This window comes from Triticum aestivum, chromosome 3D (genome assembly GCF_018294505.1).
Source record: "Triticum aestivum cultivar Chinese Spring chromosome 3D, IWGSC CS RefSeq v2.1, whole genome shotgun sequence".
NCBI classification, from domain to species: Eukaryota; Viridiplantae; Streptophyta; class Magnoliopsida; order Poales; family Poaceae; genus Triticum; species Triticum aestivum.
In genome coordinates this window covers 361943246-361964392 of record NC_057802.1, presented here as the reverse complement: position 1 = coordinate 361964392, position 21147 = coordinate 361943246, and the positions used below count along the sequence as shown (strand labels likewise).

General features: G+C 51.9%; 1 protein-coding gene across 2 annotated transcripts; it reads right to left on the bottom strand.

The window, feature by feature from the left end:
* Window positions 1-132: 132 nt before the first annotated feature.
* Window positions 133-3306, bottom strand: LOC123078901 (putative D-cysteine desulfhydrase 2, mitochondrial). Of its 2 annotated transcripts, none has more exons than XM_044501548.1 (6): window positions 2893-3306; window positions 2770-2812; window positions 2260-2574; window positions 1840-1969; window positions 1012-1179; window positions 133-631 (listed from the first exon to the last, which is right to left on the bottom strand). In XM_044501548.1, the coding sequence occupies exons 1-6, from the start codon at window positions 3214-3216 to the stop codon at window positions 394-396; spliced, it is 1218 nt and encodes a 405-aa protein (XP_044357483.1). In that variant the 5' UTR covers window positions 3217-3306; the 3' UTR covers window positions 133-393. The 2 variants fall into 2 exon arrangements, with proteins under 2 accessions (XP_044357483.1, XP_044357484.1); XM_044501549.1 differs by lacking the exon at window positions 133-631 and adding an exon at window positions 638-807.
* Between the last annotated feature and the right edge of the window lie 17841 nt (window positions 3307-21147).

Sequence of the window (21147 nt, the reverse complement as noted above, 5' to 3'; positions counted from 1 at the left end):
TGTGCCCATAGTTTAGTTTGCACCCGGCGGAGTGGTTCTCGCCCTGTGACAGCTGAGCCGACCACATAAATAACGACGGAAAACGCAGCGTGGAAGCTATGCCAACCAGCGAAACACTCGCATCGCGTCTTGTCACAGCCCTTGGCCACAGCTCATACACAAAGGAGAGAGTCAGAGAGACAAGGATAATTCTTCAGTTACTCATTTTCTGCTTTTGCATACAGCATACATCTTGAACTCTATATTCCACACCCTCTCACTTACAGCAGCTGGCCCTCAACTGAACTCACACACACACACGCAGTAGATGACGCCCTCCAGGTTCAAGTCTCCCAGCCCGGATCAAGTGCGTGCGCGTGTGACCCTCGCCAGGTGCTACACGTGTTGGCCTGCTCAAGCCTGACCGTTCGCGGTCGCGGCGAAGTGCTGGGGATACCTTTGCGCCAGTCCGAACAGCCCGAGCGTTCCGCCGGTGTGGATCATGGCCACTTTGGCCTCTCTGCCGTCTCCGCGGCACAGATCCACGGCCTGCTCCCAGGCGGCCAAGGTGTACACGGGATCCAGCAGGATGCCCGTTTGCCGGGCCACCTGCCGGCACGACGCGATTTCGCCACCCAGCACCTTGCCGAATCTGAAGAAAGCAAGGAAAAAACGAGCACAAAAGTAGTTAAGAGCGGGAAGTCTTGACAATAAGATTTTAAAGATATGGAAAGGACTGAAATGATGGCGACACGAATACTGGCCATGATATACTATCAGTTAAAGGTTGGGAAAAAGTCCGATCCCGCAATCACATTCATCAGGATACTAATCAGAGAAAAGAGTTATCAGTTAAAGTTGGAGAAAAAGTCAGATATCTGCAATCACATTCATCAAGATACTAATCACAGAAACAGTAAACACATATGACCTCGGATTAGAAAATGATGAACAAGTTCTGAATGTTACTTATGTTTATGACTGGTGCTGGAATAAGATTACCAAAGATATCAAGCATGCCACAAACAGTACCTTCTCGGCGAAGAGCGGTCCACCCAATGAACCAGGCCATCTGTTCCTACCAAGTGATGGCAGTCTTCATGGCAAAGCCCCTTGAAATCAGATATCAGGGACTTCTCCTGTTCTTGGTATCTTTCAAGTGTATCAGCAAGCATGACAGCAGTTACCCTCCAATGAAGTCTGCAAGGATGCCAATGATCAAAATTTGATACCTGGCTAACAGGCATGGAAAGAGCAATTCTGAAGTAACACGGGGAATAAAGATAAAAATCCCGAGTTGTCATGATTTTTTTATTCCTGCTGACATATAATTTAGTCTGGCTTATAACAATGTTAAATTGCAGAACACACACTGCAGATGCATCCTTCGTATCCCTCTTTCTTTGCTGGACTAAAGTAAATTCAATTTCTCACTGTTGTGCTCTAGACAGTAGACATGAGAAGGGGTACACTATGAGAAGTACAGCCAACAACCATGGATTAAGATGATAACTGAAACATCTTTTTTACCACTGTCACAGGAACGCGTATGTTTTCGACAATGATACACCATCCATCGAATCATTAGTGGATGGGATCAAAGAGGAGGCCCGGTGTTGGGCAAAGGAAGGCGCCCAGGGGCTTCGGGTTGTTCTGCCCACAACCTGCGACGTCCATTGACCGAACGCATGACTCTGTATCGCTCACCTCCTAGGAGGACTGTTCTATCTTTTCAATGAAATGAAACACAAAGGTCCTTTGCATTTTCTCGAAAAAAATAATTGGACAGGATGATTTTTATTCATTCATGCACGATGCAAGTCAGTATATTCAAGTATTAGTTCCAATTACTGAACGCACCCTAGACATACCGCTCCAAGAGCTAACCCAACAGCTGTTGTGCCTGTCCCAGCATCCACCACAATATGAACTTCCTCATCATTATGAAATGACGACAAACAAGAGAGGTGCTCCACTAGTCGCATAACACCTGAAAAAGCATTGAAATCATGTGAAATTTCGCAATGATCTCGTTCCTGTAGGGTTGTAATAAAAGCCTATAAGGTTTCTTTCGACACAAACAATCAACATTCTAGGACCAAAACTGGATGACATGACCCTAAAGCTCAGGGTGCAAAAGTTCAGTCCCAATCAGATAGATAAAATATAAAAAGAATGCATGAGAAGTTGACAATATTAAGTTGTTCTGTCATGGAAAAAGTATTTGTAATGATGAAAGTGACCTATTAGAGGAAAGCACAACACATATCCAATATTTACCTAGTAGCGCTTGAACAGTGCCAGCCCCTTCCTTAATAATCACCACTCTTCTTGAATCATTTTCAAGGACAGTCTCTTCATCCACAGCTAAATTATCCCTGACAATATCATCAGCCCACAGCACGGTGCCGCTGTTACCAGCAACCTTCTTGGCGTGCTCATAAAGCATCTCATCTCGATGTGCATAGACCGACCGAGATGCATAGGTCACGTTGCCAAACATCAAAGAGATCAAATTGTAGCCTGTCGGCACATCTAGTTGCTCTCCTCTCAGCAGTAGGTGTGGCCTGATTCCCCATTCTGCACAATGGACCGCTGACACAGGAAGGGAACACCTTGTGAATGATGTGAAATTTACACTTAAGCATATCAAGTGAGCCAAGACACCAAATTACACCACACAGAAATCCAACAGCCGAATTACATGGGCAGAAAGCATCTATATCATTTACTGTATGTTTCAGACGAAGCTTAATTAAAAAAGCAAATTTACATGGATCCATATCTCACCGACGGCTGCTGCATGGGCGCTCTGGCAACCCCCGCATGTTATCTGCAATCGGAACAGTGACAATACCGTAAGAACAGAAAACTAGGAGTTGAGGGGAGGATAATGTGGCGGTGGATGCCCACCACGTCGGTGGCACCCCGCCGGCGGAGGAGCGGCAGGAGGGCGTCGAGCTTCCGGGCCTTGTTACCGTTGGCCAGGGGATGGAGGAGGTCGTCCCGCACCACGTCGAATCTCGGAGTCCCCTGCTGGTCCCCTTTACCGCCGCTGCTCTTCGACGCGGTGGTGAGGTTGGAGAAGGCGAACTGGGGAGCAGGGGACGGTGAGTGGGAGGGGAGGACGGAGATGGTGTGGACTTGGGTGGCCGGAGAGGGAAGCATCCACTCCGTGGCGGAGAGAATGTTTCCGACCGTCCTGCCGCCGGCGGCGAGCACCGGCGCTGGCCGCATGAGGAGATGGCGGCGGGAGACGGCGTCGGCGGGACGGATGGTGAACCGGCGAGACACTGACACGCAGCAAAGCTATCTGGGCCACGTAATAGGAGGAGGCGCCTTCATGCACCGTTGGCGGAAACATGCTTCAGTAAAATATTTCCGCCAAGCATGCAGATTTTACGGAAAAAAGGTTTCCTCGCTTTAGATTATACTCTGTTTCCTCCGTCCCAAAATTCTTGCTAGATACATCCATATCTAGACAAAACTAAAATAAGAATTTTAGGATGAAAGGAGTATAAAGCAACCACAACAACATCCGACAACACAACGAGTTCGAGGTTTGAGCGAGAAGCCAAAGCAAAGAAAAGAAAAGAGTGCAAATAGGTTCCGCTGGGGCACAACACAACAAACCCCAATAGAAAACGGCTCCAACTAGCTAATCTGGCTCAGGCGGTGGAGGGGGAGGAGGCGGCTCGATGGAAGCGGCGGTGGAGCAAAGACCCGCAATGATCGCGTCAAGGTTGTTCCGATTATTCCGCTTGCTAAGCGGTCTCCAGAGCTGTAAGAAGCCACACAATTTAAATATCGCGTCAGTCGCACGAGGAATCACATGCTCAATTACTAGTTTATTGCGCACAGTCCATAGGGTCCATGCGAGAGATCCCGTCGCCACCCACAGAGAGGGGCGCATCCCGGATGGCCGACTGAGGATTTCCTGGAACATGTTCGGGAGGTTGTCGTTGCACCAATTGCCACCGACAACATCCCGGAGACAACTCCAAAGAAAAAACGTTGTCGGGCAACGGAAAAAGATGTGATTGGAGTCTTCCGGCACTCCGCATAAGGGGCGTAGTACATCCCCTAGGCCATTGCGTTTGAGAACCTCCGTGCCCGAAAGGAGGCGGCCACGTACCCATTGCCAGAGGAAGATGCGTATCTTCAATGGCAGTTTAATCTCCCAAAGGAGAGTTAACTCGTTGGAACCTGGAGAGGCCAATAGCACGCGATATAAGGACTTGTCGAGAACCTCCCACTGGGTTCAAGTGTCCATGCAGATTTTCACCATAGGCCTCTGTCTTTCATATTTCCCTTCTTAAAATTGCAGCATTTAAAAAAATTCCCACTCATATATTTTCTGTGTATTGCATATGCACTATACTCGAATTCCAAATTTGCATCAATATAATCAAAATTTTCACGATTAAAATCACACAAATCAATAACATTTCAAATTAAATCATAGTATAGGTCGAAATGCAAAAATAAAACCTGATAATAATCATCTAAAGACGAAGTTCAACAAAAAGTAACACCGTTTATAGCTCCAGCACAAATTACATCACAATATGTTGGTACCATTCCCTCCTCCCAAGTGCACTCACTTCATTGCATCCTAGATGTATTCGTCCTTCTAATCTACCAAAAGGTTTTCGCCTTTTCATTCATCCCAGCTGAATCCATCATCATGAGACTATTCTTCTTTGCATCCATCTCTTGTCTCAACCAGTTCTCCTCGAGAAGAAATCTACACCTCAAACTCGGCCTTGACCTTCTCATTCTCTTAATTACATCTTTTCCCACATTGCCATCTTCTCTTGACGTTTTTTGCTAACTTCAACTTTGCTTGCATTGCTTGAGTCGCCCCCTTGGTTGCACTCATCAAACCATCAATCTTGTCTCTCATTGTTGTGATCTCTCTATCTATTTTGAGTATCTCTTTCACCCTCTTACTCCCGTGGGGGCCGCCCATTGCTTGACCCCAGAGTAGGACCCCTAGATCTCATTTCTTCTTCATCACAATGATCATCATATTCTCCAATCTCCGGATAGGATTACACCAGTTTATTCAGTGGGTACCTCATCATTCCCCATCTTCTAGTTCTTATTATTTTTTAGCAATGCACAACAATGTTGAAGTACAATTTGACTTCACATTTTGCTTGTACACTCTCTTGTTCGTATGTGTCATGCAACATACAATTGGAAGATGGTCGCAAAAATATGCTAAATATGTTGTAGAGAAAGATGGAAAGATTACTAACATATTCATGAATTGTGGCACCACTAGAGGCGCATTCTTCACTTGCTACACACAATCCAACCATCGGTTGCAACACTCAAAGATCACACTCGAGCAGTTGTGAGTGACTCGAGTGCCGATTGGACGACCTCTTCACATTTTGATGTTAGCTTGATTGATGGCCGTCCAATACTTCGCTCCGGATTGATCATTACCGCACCCAGCGTGTCACTCTCCCATGCCAAAACCAAATCTTCATCTTCATTATTTGCGTAGTTTGCTTGCCTTGATCTCTTATTTGACGTTTTGGTTCGGAAGCATCGAATGCATACTCTTTCGCTTTGTCTATTCAATTTCTCTAGTCGTCCAGGCCCTTCCCAGTGCTCCACTGTGGACAGGTGCTAAGCATGCCACATAAGCGAAATAATGACATGGCCTAACAATTAAGGATGAGAGAGAGCACTTTGGTGACCTCAGGAAGAACCGATGCCAAGCGCGTGAACCTAGGCAAACCACTTAAATGAAAGAAGGTGACCAATGCATGGAAGACTTTAGATGCTAAATCATTAAATAAAGCAAGCTTAGCAACAACAAGTAAGCACCTATGCATTGGGGAGTTGAGTTGCTAAGCTATTTAATGCATTTAGCACCTCATGTAAGCACCTTTGCATTGGAAGAGGTCTCAAAATGCTCAGGAGACATATCCAGGAGACACCTTGGTCACCGTGTCCCTAGAGTCCAACCGACTCGCCCAACGACACCCTTTCAGGAAGGCGACCATTGAGAGGGAGGTGAGGATGGCACTGACATTGGCATTGGCTGCAGGGCGCTGTGGGCGGCCGAGACCACCACTCAGCTAGGTGCTCGCGTTGCCACTGACCGAGTCAATGACGTGATGGCTCAGGCAGTGACGAGCCAATGTTGCAGGAGATCCGGGGAGACAGGGGAATGCAAAGTAGGGTTCCTTGGCTTGCACACCAGGATGAAGAACTTTCCGGAAGGAGGATTCCTTGGCTTGCGTAGCCAGAAGCCCTTAAGGATGCCTATTGCTGTTGGGCCCTAATGCCGGCCCATCATCCGGCTAGCCCATCGATAGGCCACCCTGGTGTATATAACACCATCAGTCGTCGAGCAAACGTACGTTGAACAAATGCAACAATGATGCAACAGGAAACGGGGATTTATTCGACGACAGTGGACGGCGCCCGAATCGTTGGCGAAATGGTGGAGTAGTCGAACGAAACCGCGGGCAAAGATGGAGAGGGGAGTGCACGAGTGGGGAGAGACAAGAGGGGAAGGGGGGAGGAAGTTAGAGTAAACGGTTCGAAAATTTGACGTGGAAAGAGAATGAGGGAGGTGAACAGAATCAAAGAACGATGGGCCTGGCGATGGCGACGGCGACTCCCCTCCCGCGGTGGACGTCGCCCACGCCGCCCCCTCCAGCCTCTGCGCTGCCTCGACGTCCGCGCCCCCTCCCCCGCCTGCGCCGCCTGCTCCGGCTGTGGCGCCGCTCCCTTGGCCCGCCCCCATCCCCGCGCCCCGCATTCGGTGGGCCGACCTTGCCGACAAGGACCCGCTCCCCTCTCCCGCCGCTCCCCGTCGCACTGCACAGCCCGGTCGCCGGTGGCTCAGCCCACCATGTGAGGGGTTCTTCCGCTGGCTCGCGGCTGCCGCGGTCGCCGACGTTGCCTTTGAGCTCCGCTCGGGCTGATGGGAGGCAAGGCGCGACCTTGCGGGGCGGCGCAGCCCGCCGCCGATGCAATCGGACCTGGGGAGTGGCCGGCCGCTCCGACAGGGGCCCGGCCTTTACATCGTGGCGCCGCTCGGTGGCTGACCCGCGCCCGCGTCCGGTGTCGGCTCCGGCCTCGCCGGCGGCTCACCATGGCCCGGTCCCCTCGGCCCCCCTTGGCGCGGTCTTCCCCCTTCCGCCCATTCATCGCCAGGTTCGGGTCCTCCTCCCTTCGCTTCCAAGCTTCCCGGTCCCTTCGACGTCCCTGGCTGGCCATCACCGGCGGCGGCGCCTGCCCCTCCGAGGGAAACCCTATGGTTTCCTTCTCCTCCATGCCCCCTGGGTCGTCCCTCCTCCGAGCCTGGCCTCTTGGGCCGTGGCCCAGCCCACCAGCCGCCTGCGCTGATTGGGCCCGCCCCGCTTGGACTGGGCCGGCCTGCGGCTGCTGGGACGCCTCTGTGCCCTAGGCCTGCAGCTCCAGTGGCCTCGATATGGCTCCCCTGAGGCCTCCCGACCGCCTCGTCTCCCCCCTCCCGATGCCACCCTCGACTCGTACCGCGCCTCTGCTCCCCCGCTCGATGCGACGCTCCCCTCTCCCTCCCCACCGGCCACCGCGGCTCCCTCTCCCCTTCTCCCGCCTACCTCGCCACGGCCGGCCATGCCCCGCGAGTGGGACTACGGCGAGGCCCGGCACAAGCGGCACGCCGAAGATCGCCGCGACCCCCCTCGCCCGTCTCCCGACGAACTTCGCCATGAGGAGGAGCTCCGGCGTGAGCTTTGGGAGCTCCGCGACGGCTGCCGCAACGACCGGCGTTCTCCGCCCCGCCGTGACAACCGTGGTCGTTCCCGCTCCCCCTGGCTGGCAGTCTCTGGGGACTGGCGCCCCTGGCACCGCTCGCCGTCCCCGGCCCCTCGTCGCGGCCGGAGCCCCTCCCCCTCCCGCTCGAAGCGCCTCCCGTCTCCCCGCTCCCAAGCTCAACCGGCCGCACCTGCATCCCGGAAGTATGTCCCGCCCCATGCTGCCGCGCCTTCGGCTCCGGCCTCCGCTGCCACTCCGGGCGGCGGCTCGTCCCGCGGCCGCCAAGGCCCTGCCAAGAAGAAGAAGCGTCGCGGCCAGGGCCGGGGCAAACAGGCTTCGCTCCCCCGCCGGTCCCGGGTGCCCCCTCTGCCCCGGGCCCCGTCTCCAACCTCCCTCGCCCCTGCTTTAACTGCGGGGTGGCGGGTCACTCACAAGTCAACTGCGTCAACCCCCAGTGTTGCTACATCTGCAAGGATCCTGGCCATCCCGCCCTCCTGTGTCCGGATAGACCGGTGACCTCGGAGCTCATGATGTACGGTCACGGTATCGAGGGGCTAGGCTTCTTCCACCTCGAGGTCCCCGACATCCCGCCCCCACCCCCACACTGCAGGCTATTGTCACTGTGGTCCACGGGGTGGCCTCTCCGGAGATGCTTGAGGCCGAGCTCAACCACCTCTACCATCGTCAGTGGGACTGGGTGGTCACTCCTACCGCTGGCCACATCTTCACCGTGGTCTTCCCCGACTCCGTCAGCTACGGATACGCCACCCACACTGGCCGGATCACCCTCGCCCTCAACCAACTCTTCGTCGACATCACTGAGCCGATCCTCGACACGAAGGCGGTGGCCGTTCTGGATACCGCTTGGATCCTTGTGGTCGGCCTCCCCGACATTGCCCGGTCGGAGCCCGTCATCCGCCAGATGTCCCGGATCCTGGGCAAGGTGGTGGTGGTTGACGAGCTCTCCCTACGCAAAGAAGAGGAGGTCCGGGTCAAGGTCAAGTGCTTAGACTCCTCCAAGCTCCGTGTCACCGTTCGAGTGTTCTTCAACGACCAGGGCTTTGACCTCCGGATCGCCCCCGAGCCCCCCAACCACGTCGGCCGTCCCCGCTTCTTCGACGACGGCCCACCCGGTGACAACCCGGGGGCCGACGGGGACTACCACGGTCGCCACCGCCCCCACTCCCGCCGGTCGGAGGAGGAGGGGAATCGGACGACTCCCACTCCCACTCCCCGTCCCCCTCGCCTACGCCTCCAGCCTCCGGGGGCCATGGCCGCCTCCCTCCTCAGTGGCCACTGTGGATGCTCCGCTGACCCGGTTGCTGAGGCCCCAGAGGCCAGCTACACCTCCAGCATCGGCTTGGTCGTCTGCCCGGCCTCCTCCCCCCGCTTCCCCGCGGCCCCCGACCCCGTCGGGCCGGTTCTGGAGGTGGTGCCGCTTCTGGCTGCGGTGCCGGCCTCCGGCTCGACCTCGCCTGCTCCCGCGGTGGGTGTGCCCCTCGGTACCCTCCCCTGGCGCCACGACCGCCAGTGCCTCGGCCTCTCCGCTTCCCGCGACGCTCCCCTTGGCCGTCCTGCCGCTCCTGGCAGCGGCCCCACAGAGCGCACCTCCACCCGCGGCGCTCCCCGTGGTCGTCCTGCCACCCCCGGCGGAGACCCCCCCACCGTCCTCGCCGATCCTGGTGGACCGGGCGCCCCCCGTCTCCGTCCCTGCTCCGACGTCTGCACGCTCGATGTGACGCCCGGATAATCAAGCTACAGTAAACCTCTGCTAATGGTGCCACGTCACCTCGGTTACTGTTGATAAACTCGAGTTAGTTCAAAAACGATTCAAGTTAAAATTTAAAATATAGGCAAACAATAAAAGTTTTTGAATATTAAAACTAAAATGTTCGGAGTGAACCAAATATTGCATAGATAATAATGGTGGAGAAATCTAAATTTAATAAAATGCTTAAGTGTTCAAAATAATTAAAATAGAGGTTTAAATGTTAAAATAAATGCCTTTTGAATTTTATAAACTATTAAACTATTTTAATTTGGGTTGAGGATTAATGTGGCAATAGTATATTTAAAAGTATTAATTTAAGTGCTAGTGATAATTTTTATAAAACTAAAATGAAAGAAAACTAAAAGTAAAACAGTAAAAGAAAGATAAATAAAAAGAAAAGAAACAAAACAGAAAATTAACTAACAAAAAAGAAAGAAAAGAACCCCCGGGCTCCGGCCCAGCTGGCCTGGCCCAACCAACTGGCCGGCCCACTCCCTCTCCTTATCCCCCCCGGAACCCTAGCCCGATCCCCATTCGCCCCCTCCCACTCGCTCCCCCATTCTCCCCCACTCCCCTGATCCCCCCAGGATCTGGATCGGGAGCGCCCAACGCTCGCCGCCCGACCCAGGCGCCCCCGACGGCCACCTCGTCGGAGCCCCTCGCTGCCGTCGCCCGGAGCCGTCAACCGACGCCGCCTCGCCGCCGCCTTGGCTCCGCAGGGCGCCGTGCTCGAGCCCTCCCGCTGCCCGACGAACCTGCTATGGTGGACGAGCCGCCCGCCGGCGATGACCCCCTCGCACCCGTGCCACGGCCTCCTCCTCGCCTCATCGCCGCCACCGCACACCGCCTCGGCCTGGCTCCGCCCCCGCCGCTCGACGCCATCGCCGGAGCCACCCCGCCGGATCGCCGCCTCGCCATCCTCTTCGTCACCGACCTCGTCGCCGTCCTCCTCCCCACGGGTCGCCCCCGAGCCCGCTACCATGCCCCTCCCGCTCCCCTGTGAGCGCCTCCCTCTCCTCCTCTCTCCCCCACCGCGCCGTGCCCGCGCCCGTTGGCGCTCTCGCGCGCCCCTGTGGTCGAGCCCCTCGCTCGCGCTCGTCCCCACCCGTCGCTGGCCGCGCCCAGTGCCCCGCCGTGGCCACGCCCTGGCCGCGCCCGTGCCGCATCGGCCACGCCCGACGCGCGCACCCGCGCATCGCCTCCCTCCCCGGCGCGCTCACCGCGCCCTGCCGCTGCTCTGCCTCGCCCCGTCACCGCCCGCATGCGCCACCGCGGCGCCTCCCGCCTTCGGCCACCGCAGGCCCCGCCCCGCCGCACCTTGCTCGCCGGCGGCGCGCCTTGGCCGCGGCCACGCCTCGGGCGTATGCTCGCGAGCCCTGGCGGGTTCGTCCCGCCCCGCCACCCGTTACGCCCGCTCCGTCGGGCCACTGTAGCACTGACCAGTGGGTCCTCCCCCCTGTGTCAATGATAGATGGGGCCCACGCCCTTGGAACGCAAAAAAATAAAAAAAATAAAAAAAATAAAATAATTAGAAAAAATGTATAAATAAAACAAATAATAAAATTAAATAAATTTAATTAATTAATTAACTAAATTAATTAAGTTAATTAATCCTAATTAACATGCTAGTTTAATTAAACAGAATTAGTTTAATTAAACCCTAATTAACCTAACAGAGTATGACACGTGGGTCCCACTGGACCCACGCGACAGTTTGACCCAGTCAACCCCTGTTGACTGCTGACGTCAGCATGACATCATGCTGATGTCATAAATCCATTTTCGAATTAAGTTAAATAATTAATTAAATTCCAGAAATTAATAAAATCTTTAGAAAATCATATCTTTTAATCCGTAACTCGGATTAAAATATTTTCAACATGAAAGTTGCTCAGAATGACGAGACGAATCCGGATACGCAGTCCGTTCGTCCACCACACCTCCCTAACTTATCGAACTCGCAACTTTCCCCCTCCGGTCCATCTGTCCGAAAACGCAAAACATCGGGAATACTTTCCCGGATGTTCCCCCCCTTCGCCGGTACCACCTACTGTCGCGTTAGGACACACCTCGCACCGCTCATTGTCATGTCACGCATCGTCATGTTTATGTTTGCATTGTATTTACTGTTTCTTCCCCCTCTTCTCTCCGGTAGACTACGAGACCGACACTGCTGCTGCCCAGTTCGACTACGGAGTTGACGACCCCTCCTACTTGCCAGAGCAACCAGGCAAGCCCCCCCCTTGATCACCAGATATCGCCTATTCTTCTCTATACTGCTTGCATTAGAGTAGTGTAGCATGTTACTGCTTTCCGATATCCTATCCTGATGCATAGCCTATCCTTGCTACTATTGTTGTTACCTTTACCTGCAATCCTACATGCTTAGTATAGGATGCTAGTTTTTCATCAGTGGCCCTACATTCTTGTCCGTCTACTGTGCTATACTATCGGGCCGTGATCACCTGGGCGGTGATCACGGGTATATACTTATATACTATATACATGACACATGTGATGACTAAAGTCGGGTCGGCTCGTAGGAGTACCCGCAAGTGGATCTTTGTGGCGGAGCGACAGGGCAGGTTGAGACCGCCTAGGTGAGAGGTGGGCCTGGCCCTGGACGGCGTCCGCGGTTACTTCGACATAACACGCTTAACGAGTTCTTGGTATTTGATCTGAGTCTGGCCATTTGGTCTATACGCACTAACCATCTACGCGGGAGTAGTTATGGGTATCCCGGCGTCGTGGTATCAGCCGAAGCCTTCGTGACGTCAGCGACTGAGTGGCGCGCGCCGGATTGGACTGGAACGCCACTAGGCTAGGTCTGCTTCCGGCCGCGTACGCAACATGCAGGTGTGCATATGGCGATGGGCCCAGACCCCTGCGCGCATAGGGTTAGACCGGCGTGCTGACCTCTCTGTTGTGCCTAGGTGGGGCTGCGACGCGTTGATCTTACGAGGCCGGGCATGACCCAGAAAAGTGTGTCCGGCCAAATGGGATCGAGCGTGTTGGGTTATGTGGTGCACCCCTGCAGGGAAGTTTATCTATTCGAATAGCCGTGTCCCTCGGTAAAAGGACGACCCGGAGTTGTACCTTGACCTTATGACAACTAGAACTGGATACTGAATAAAATACACCCTTCCAAGTGCCAGATACAACCCGGTGATCGCTCTCTAACAGGGCGACGAGGAGGGGATCGCCGGGTAGGATTATGCTATGCGATGCTACTTGGAGGACTTCAATCTACTCTCTTCTACATGTTGCAAGACGGAGATGGCCAGAAGCGTAGTCTTCGACTGGACTAGCTATCCCCCTCTTATTCTGGCATTCTGCAGTTCAGTCCACTGATATGGCCCCTTTACACATATACACATGCATATGTAGTGTAGCTCCTTGCTTGCGAGTACTTTGGATGAGTACTCACGGTTGCTTTTCTCCCTCTTTTCCCCTTTCTATACCTGATTGTCGCAACCAGATGCTGGAGTCCAGGAGCTAGAGATCCCGAGGATGATTCTACATGGAGTTCGGCTTCGAGGAGTAGTTAGGAGGTCCCAGGCAGGAGGCCTTGCCTTTTCGATCGTTGTTACTTTTGTGCTAGCCTTCTTAAGGCAAACTTTTTTAACTTATGTCTGTACTCAGATATTGTTGCTTCCGCTGACTCGTCTGTGATCGAGCACTTGTATTCGAGCCCTCGAGGCCCCTGGCTTGTATTATGATGCTTGTATGACTTATTTATGTTTTAGAGTTGTGTTGTGATATTTTCCCGTGAGTCCCTGATCTTGATCGTACACGTTTGCGTGCATGATTAGTGTACGGTCAAATCGGGGGCGTCACAAGTTGGTATCAGAGCCAACTGCCTGTAGGAATCCCCTTTCCAACTCCTTGGCCGAAGTCGAGTCTAGTCATTGAAAAACTTTTACTAACATGGTTGTGTGGCTTACGGGCCCACGTCGCCATTGGGTGGTATTAGGATCTTTTACTCCTCGTCTATACTCTGGGACTCTGATCTCTCTTCTATTCGGGTAAGTGATTTTTTGCTAAATCTAACATTAGGGTCTCGTTATCACTTTCACCCGGAGAGCCCCTTATTGCTGATGATCGTCTGCTGCACGTGAAGACCCTGAAGATACTCTCCGCTGATAACCCGAGAACTTGTGTTCATCACTTTTGCAATTGCCTTTGATCGGTAAACCCCTATGGATAACCACGTATACTCGCTATTCATACAATGTTTCCCGGTTGATCTTGTTACTACAAGATACCCCGTAATTCTCTCTGTTGTTACGAGAATCCTTTGAGCTTACTTCCTTACTGTTCTTTGTCACCTGAATGCCCCTACGGATAATTCTCGCACTTACCGAGTATCCGCTTATCCCCATTTGATTCAAGTATTTCACAATAGTCTTCAAAATACTATTCGATCTTCCGAAAATCCTCAGGAGCCTATTGCTTCTGAAATTCTTGTTTGCTTGCATTATGGTTAATCCCATAAGTCCCGTAATCTTATTGGCATCTCTTGTCATTATCATTTTGAGTCCGTTGATTCAATTTGATGCGAATGCTCGCAATCCTCAATCATATCCTAGAATTCATCCTTCCGGCTCAGATGTCGTTTTAAACGTGAGCTGGATCTCGACCTATCAAATTGCCATCGATTGTACCCCTAAGCCTACTCAACTTTTCCATCCTTGATCAGAGCGTTGCTTCTGACCCCTTATTTGGAAATCATAATTCTTTTGCATTTGAACTTTGAGTTAGTCAGTTGTTTCTATAATCTGATCCCCTTGCATTCTTTCTTCCTCTAGTTGAGTACCGATGCTCACATCTGATCCCTTGTGGACAACCAAACCCTTTGTTAGATTATTATCCGACAGTGCCCTCATATTTAATCACCTTGTGAGTTCTTCCCTGATACATAATGCCTTTGGTAAATTGTACCCTCTGCTTTGTCAACCATGCTCTGCTTTTGAGCTGGTGATAATTACTCTTGAAGCTTGTGGCATATATTCCTAATATGCCCTGATGGGTTGAACCTATGCCTTCCATAATATGTGTGAACTCAGAAGTTTTCACGAGTCATACTCATCTGGTATTTCACCAGGTAAAACTTTCAACACTAATGCCTTTACCAAAGCGAGGAGTGAATGGAAGGTTATACATTGAAGAAGTGTGAGTCGACCTTGAACCTTGCGTTCATGCCCATGGACACGATGTATAACTTATCATGGAAGCTGCTTGTAAAAATAATTACCCCCCTTGTTATAAGTTCATCTTGTATCCGTGGTTCGATCATTTATGATCGTGGTTTCTGACCATGTTCTCCTTTAAATACCATTTCTCGTGCAAGTTTAAGCACTTGTCTTCTGCAGAGTAATACCCCAGTCCAACCTCTACTTTGATTTGTCGTCGAGTATTACCCCCCTGGTATCTCAAGATTATCACGGAACTGCATAACTTATTATGAGTTCTCCATCAAGTATTACATTCTCATTGATTCCAATTTTTCACGGGCTCCGAGTTATTAAACACTCAAGGACATCGATAATTGAATCGAGTCCGCACTAAGGTTCAACAACTTTTAGTAATGTTCCTTACTTACGAGTTTGTACCCGATCGCGTCATTCCTAGCCTGTTTGGCTATATCATTATCTTGATGATTTTAACTGTGCTACCTGGTCCTTATTCCCGGAGCACCACTTTCGACGATGAGCTAAGCTTATGTCGATTTTCCTTGTCATATCATTTCACCTTGAACAGCAAGCTTGATTTCGAGTTTGTGATGTACCCGTGGCTCCAATAACCTTTTGCTTCATCATTCCTTTGACTTGATGTCATCGCTGATCGATTACACCTTCATGAAATCTCTCGACAAATGTGTCGTGATCATCATCAGCATTCTGAGCTCTCCTAGGATATCAATTGAAATCGTGATGAGAAATACCATCCTTGCCCTCGATGATTCGTGTTATCATCGACCACTTTATTGCCTTCCATTCAACACAAACTTGTTCATGTTTTGTGTTATACCTTGAGTTCCTTGCTATCCAGCATTTGTTCTTTTGCAAGGATAACCATTCTTCCTGGAGGAAATTGTAAGACCTATTTTATAAGTTGCTCCTGATGAATCATTTGCGTATCCAAAGTCCTGCCCTTGATTGAAACACCATATCATTGCTACCTTGAAGCATGACTATGATACCCCGCTTTTCAACAAGAACATGTGAAGCCCAATGCTAAATGTTTCTTGCTCAATTATTCAAACACCATTGTATGTGTAATATCATGAAATCCCTTCCCCTTACCTTAATGGTTTTCTACTTTCTATCCTGTCATGGATATCATGCTCTGCTTGTCCTTGGGAAGGATATACCCTTGAAAAATGTGTTTAAACACATTTTCCTTTCCATTGTTCTGTTTAATCTGATAATCACATTTTCCTTTCCATTGTTTTGTTTAACCTTCTTGAGGTTTATATGATCTAAGCAGTAATAAGTCACTGCTTTTATAAGCACCTCGGTGCACAACTCTGTCAGTAAGACCCTGTTACTATTGTTAATGACATTCCGGTAACCACCGATGGACGAGAACTTTGCCTATTGGTCCGCCTCGTTCAACGAGCAGGAAAATGGTTCTCTTTGTCCCTCGCCCTTGGTACCGACATTGTTGCAGACATAACTGACAGGTTATGCTCTGACATGCCTTGCTTACATGAACGTGCAAGACTTCACCACCCTTCCTACTTTAACCCACATGGTGGGCCCATAACCCACAGTTCCACAGGATCGAAACCTGACTCTCCTGTACACCCCCGGTTTCCAAAGTTATTCCTCGCGCTTGACTTCTTATGTAACTCAGGGGCCACCTGCCAAGTGATCTATTCGGGTATCAGACGCAATACTTATTCTCGTTGCTCTAAACCCCTTCCACACTTCGTTTTAGGCAACGAACGATTGCCCGCCCGTTTGAAACTTCTCATGGTACCTCCTTACTTTGCTCTCGATATCTTCTTAAGTTTCAATTCAAGAGGTACTTATGCTTCTTCCCCTGAGTTAACCTTTCGATGCCCAATTTTGTTAGAATCCGTCCTTATAGAGTTTTTCCCCTCTTACCCTTTCATAACTACGATGGAGTTCCCGGAGAAAGGACGACAACTATATCATGATGACCTGAAACAGCAGAATGAAGACATCAATGTAATGGATCAACCTCTTCGAGAAGAACACCCAAGACCAAGAACACTCCCTAGAATTTCGTAACCCGAACCTTCACCCTTTACTTCCCTCTTAAATCTCGGGACGAGATTTCTTGTAGTGGAGGAGAATTGTGACGCCCGGATAATCAAGCTACAGTAAACCTCTGCTAATGGTGCCACGTCACCTCGGTTACTGTTGATAAACTCGAGTTAGTTCAAAAACGATTCAAGTTAAAATTTAAAATATAGGCAAACAATAAAAGTTTTCAAATATTAAAACTAAAATGTTCGGAGTGAACCAAATATTGCATAGATAATAATGGTGGATAAATCTAAATTTAATAAAATGCTTAAGTGTTCAAAATAATTAAAATAGAGGTTTAAATGTTAAAATAAATGCCTTTTGAATTTTATAAACTATTAAACTATTTTAATTTGGGTTGAGGATTAATGTGGCAATAGTATATTTAAAAGTATTAATTTAAGTGCTAGTGATAATTTTTATAAAACTAAAATGAAAGAAAACTAAAAGTAAAACAGTAAAAGAAAGATAAATAAAAAGAAAAGAAACAAAACAGAAAATTAACTAACAAAAAAGAAAGAAGAAAGGAACCCCCGGGCTCCGGCCCAGCAGGCCTGGCCCAACCAACTGGCCGGCCCACTCCCTCTCCTTATCCCCCCAGAACCCTAGCCCGATCCCCATTCGCCCCCTCCCACTCGCTCCCCCATTCTCCCCCACTCCCCCGATCCCCCCAGGATCTGGATCGGGAGCGCCCAACGCTCGCCGCCCGACCCAGGCGCCCCCGACGGCCACCTCGTCGGAGCCCCTCGCTGCCGTCGCCCGGAGCCGTCAACCGCCGCCGCCTTGGCTCCGCAGGGCGCCGTGCTCGAGCCCTCCTGCTGCCCGACGACCCTGCTATGGTGGACGAGCCGCCCGCCGGCGATGACCCCCTCGCACCCGTGCCACGGCCTCCTCCTCGCCTCATCGCCGCCACCGCACACCGCCTCGGCCCGGCTCCGCCCCCACCGCTCGACGCCATCGCCGGAGCCACCCCGCCGGATCGCCGCCTCGCCATCCTCTTCGTCACCGACCTCGTCGCCGTCCTCCTCCCCACCGGTCGCCCCCGAGCCCGCTGCCATGCCCCTCCCGCTCCCCTGTGAGCGCCTCCCTCTCCTCCTCTCTCCCCCACCGCGCCGTGCCCGCACCCGTCGGCGCTCTCGCGCGCCCCTGTGGTCGAGCCCCTCGCTCGCGCTCGTCCCCACCCGTCGCTGGCCGCGCCCAGTGCCCCGCCGTGGCCACGCCCTGGCCGCACCCGTGCCGCATCGGCCACGCCCGACGCGCGCACCCGCGCATCGCCTCCCTCCCCGGCGCGCTCACCGCGCCCTGCCGCTGCTCTGCCTCGCCCCGTCACCGCCCGCATGCGCCACCGCGGCGCCTCCCGCCTTCGGTCGCCGCAGGCCCCGCCCCGCCGCACCTTGCTCGCCGGCGGCGCGCCTTGGCCGCAGCCACGCCTCGGGCGTGTGCTCGCGAGCCCTGGCGGGTTCGTCCCGCCCCGCCACCCGTTACGCCCGCTCCGCCGGGCCCCTGTACCACTGACCAGTGGGTCCTCCCCCCTGTGTCAATGACAGATGGGGCCCACGCCCTTGGAACGCAAAAAATAAAAATAAAAATAATAATAAAATAATTAGAAAAATATATATAAATAAAACAAATAATAAAATTAAATAAATTTAATTAATTAATTAACTAAATTAATTAAGTTAATTAATCCTAATTAACCTGTTAGTTTAATTAAATAGAATTAGTTTAATTAAACCCTAATTAACCTAACAGAGTATGACACGTGGGTCCCACTGGACCCACGCGACAGTTTGACCCAGTCAACCCCTGTTGACTGCTGACGTCAGCATGACATCATGCTGATGTCATAAATCCATTTTCGAATTAAGTTAAATAATTAATTAAATTCCAGAAATTAATAAAATCTTTAGAAAATCATATCTTTTAATCCGTAACTCGGATTAAAATATTTTCAACATGAAAGTTGCTCAGAACGACGAGACGAATCCGGATACGCAGTCCGTTCGTCCACCACACCTCCCTAACCTATCGAACTCGCAACTTTCCCCCTCCGGTCCATCTGTCCGAAAACGCAAAACATCGGGAATACTTTCCCGGATGTTCCCCCCCTTCGCCGGTACCACCTACTGTCGCGTTAGGACACACCTCGCACTGCTCATTGTCATGTCACGCAACGTCATGTTTATGTTTGCATTGTATTTACTGTTTCTTCCCCCTCTTCTCTCCGGTAGACTACGAGACCGACACTGCTGCTGCCCAGTTCGACTACGGAGTTGACGACCCCTCCTACTTGCCAGAGCAACCAGGCAAGCCCCCCCTTGATCACCAGATATCGCCTATTCTTCTTTATACTGCTTGCATTAGAGTAGTGTAGCATGTTACTGCTTTCCGATATCCTATCCTGATGCATAGCCTATCCTTGCTACTATTGTTGTTACCTTTACCTGCAATCCTACATGCTTAGTATAGGATGCTAGTTTTTCATCAGTGGCCCTACATTCTTGTCCGTCTGCTGTGCTATACTATCGGGCCGTGATCACCTGGGCGGTGATCACGGGTATATACTTATATACTATATACATGACACATGTGATGACTAAAGTCGGGTTGGCTCGTAGGAGTACCCGCAAGTGGATCTTTGTGGCGGAGCGACAGGGCAGGTTGAGACCGCCTAGGTGAGAGGTGGGCCTGGACCTGGACGGCGTCCGCGGTTACTTCGACATAACACGCTTAACGAGTTCTTGGTATTTGATCTGAGTCTGGCCATTTGGTCTATACGCACTAACCATCTACGCGGGAGTAGTTATGGGTATCCCGGCGTCGTGGTATCAGCCGAAGCCTTCGTGACGTCAGCGACTGAGTGGCGCGCGCCGGATTGGACTGGAACGCCACTAGGCTAGGTCTGCTTCCGGCCGCGTACGCAACATGCAGGTGTGCATATGGCGATGGGCCCAGACCCCTGCGCGCATAGGGTTAGACCGGCGTGCTGACCTCTCTGTTGTGCCTAGGTGGGGCTGCAACGCGTTGATCTTACGAGGCCGGGCATGACCCAGAAAAGTGTGTCCGGCCAAATGGGATCGAGCGTGTTGGGTTATGTGGTGCACCCCTGCAGGGAAGTTTATCTATTCGAATAGCCGTGTCCCTCGGTAAAAGGACGACCCGGAGTTGTACCTTGACCTTATGACAACTAGAACTGGATACTGAATAAAATACACCCTTCCAAGTGCCAGATACAACCCGGTGATCGCTCTCTAACAGGGCGACGAGGAGGGGATCGCCGGGTAGGATTATGCTATGCGATGCTACTTGGAGGACTTCAATCTACTCTCTTCTACATGCTGCAAGACGGAGATGGCCAGAAGCATAGTCTTCGACTGGACTAGCTATCCCCCTCTTATTCTGGCATTCTGCAGTTCAGTCCACTGATATGGCCCCTTTACACATATACACATGCATATGTAGTGTAGCTCCTTGCTTGCGAGTACTTTGGATGAGTACTCACGGTTGCTTTTCTCCCTCTTTTCCCCTTTCTATACCTGATTGTCGCAACCATATGCTGGAGTCCAGGAGCTAGAGATCCCGAGGATGATTCTACATGGAGTTCGGCTTCGAGGAGTAGTTAGGAGGTCCCAGGCAGGAGGCCTTGCCTTTTCGATCGTTGTTACTTTTGTGCTAGCCTTCTTAAGGCAAACTTGTTTAACTTATGTCTGTACTCAGATATTGTTGCTTCCGCTGACTCGTCTGTGATCGAGCACTTGTATTCGAGCCCTCGAGGCCCCTGGCTTGTATTATGATGCTTGTATGACTTATTTATGTTTTAGAGTTGTGTTGTGATATTTTCCCGTGAGTCCCTGATCTTGATCGTACACGTTTGCGTGCATGATTAGTGTACGGTCAAATCAGGGGCGTCACACTCGACTCTGACTCCGCTGCTCCTTGGCTGCGCTGGGCCTCTCCAGCTCCCTCCCGCGGCGGACCCCGACACGGATGGAGAGACCGGGGTGACCACCCCCGTGGCCGCCCAGCCTCCCCCTTCGCGGTCCGTGGCCTACTCCCGCCGCGGCCGGTCTGCCTCCTCCCCGGTGACGGCCTCCCGTCGGAGCACTCGGCTCGACGCTGCGCGTCCCGATGGCAGCCCGGCTTTGCCCATCCAGGAGCGGGCGGAGCTCCGAGCCGCGACCCGGAACCTGGAGCCAGGTACACCTGCAGTTCCCCCCTCTGTTGCTACTTGCTCGTTCTCTGCTCTCGAGTCGGTTCCGCTTGGTCATCTTGTGAAGATCGCGACAGACTCCGCAATCATCTTCAGGGGGGAGGTGGCTCCCCTCTTAGTGCAGATCGAGGCCATCAGGG